Source organism: Penaeus monodon, chromosome 24, assembly GCF_015228065.2.
Source record: "Penaeus monodon isolate SGIC_2016 chromosome 24, NSTDA_Pmon_1, whole genome shotgun sequence".
NCBI classification, from domain to species: domain Eukaryota; kingdom Metazoa; phylum Arthropoda; class Malacostraca; order Decapoda; family Penaeidae; genus Penaeus; species Penaeus monodon.
The window spans coordinates 6,466,313-6,467,251 of NC_051409.1; the positions used below are offsets into that span (position 1 = coordinate 6,466,313).

Sequence of the window (939 nt, forward strand, 5' to 3'; positions counted from 1 at the left end):
TTTAATATAAACATCAGTCAGTCAGCTGTACTCTTAAGTATTACGGGAGCTTCAAAATCATAAACAAGATCTTAGATTATCAAACCTTTATTCCTACATTAGGAACATGTATACAAAACAGAATGTATTATAATTACAATAACATGACAATCACTCATATCTCAACAACAACAGGTGCATCTTCTCCGTCATCTTCGAATGTAAGATTCCACTTGAATTTGTTCGAGATATGAGTCTTAAACTTGCGAGACTTTGTCACTAAGGAGGCAGGGAGGCTCTCGCTGTTGTCGCTGATGTTTGCGAACAGAGATGTCAATGCCGATGCCAGAAAGTTGTTGCTTTCTACTATGTCGACAAAGAGATCTTCAGGTACCTGGAAAAGAGAGAGAATTAAATTGAATTAATAATGAATAGCTATGCTTAATATGATCAATTTATACTTCAAAAATGGAAATAAGATAGTACAAGGAAGTGCAACAAAAATAAATAGAAGTTGTAAATCATATGATATAAGTATGAGACCCATATACATACCAACATCCATTATAGATAGATAAGAATTTAAGTAAAGTAATTTAATTTCCATCACATACTTCATGAACCTGAAAGTGAAGTGCCGAGAGGAACTTCTCATACAAGGCTGGGTTCTGGCAAATGAATTCCTCTGCGCTACACAGTGCCAGCACTAACTTGCGCCAATGTTCCCAGCCTTCCCACACCTGGCCGACGAGGAAGCAGATGAAAGCCAGTTGCAATTCTGCGAGCAGACTCTCTGGCCTGGGGGGTGGTAATAGGGTAAATTCAGAAGGAGAAGAGTGAGTGAATATATGCGTGCATGCATGCCCGTGTTTGTCTGTTTATTCAATCTTAAAATACATTTACTAAGATCTTTTATTTAAAAATACTTTAAGTAACAGTTAATAAATAATATCTACACTT

The 939-nt window shown here is 36.5% G+C and overlaps 1 protein-coding gene across 1 annotated transcript in view; it reads right to left on the bottom strand.

Annotated features, from left to right (window-relative positions):
- Positions 1–71: 71 nt before the first annotated feature.
- Positions 72–939, bottom strand: part of LOC119588515 (protein AAR2 homolog) — a 6,554-nt gene continuing 5,686 nt past the window's right edge. Inside the window, exons 6-7 of the mRNA XM_037937159.1 lie at positions 594–777; positions 72–373 (exon numbers count right to left, since the gene is read on the bottom strand). Of these exons, the coding sequence (XP_037793087.1) occupies positions 155–373; positions 594–777 (403 nt within the window). The 3' untranslated portion in view covers positions 72–154. The remainder of the gene's footprint in view (positions 374–593; positions 778–939) is intronic.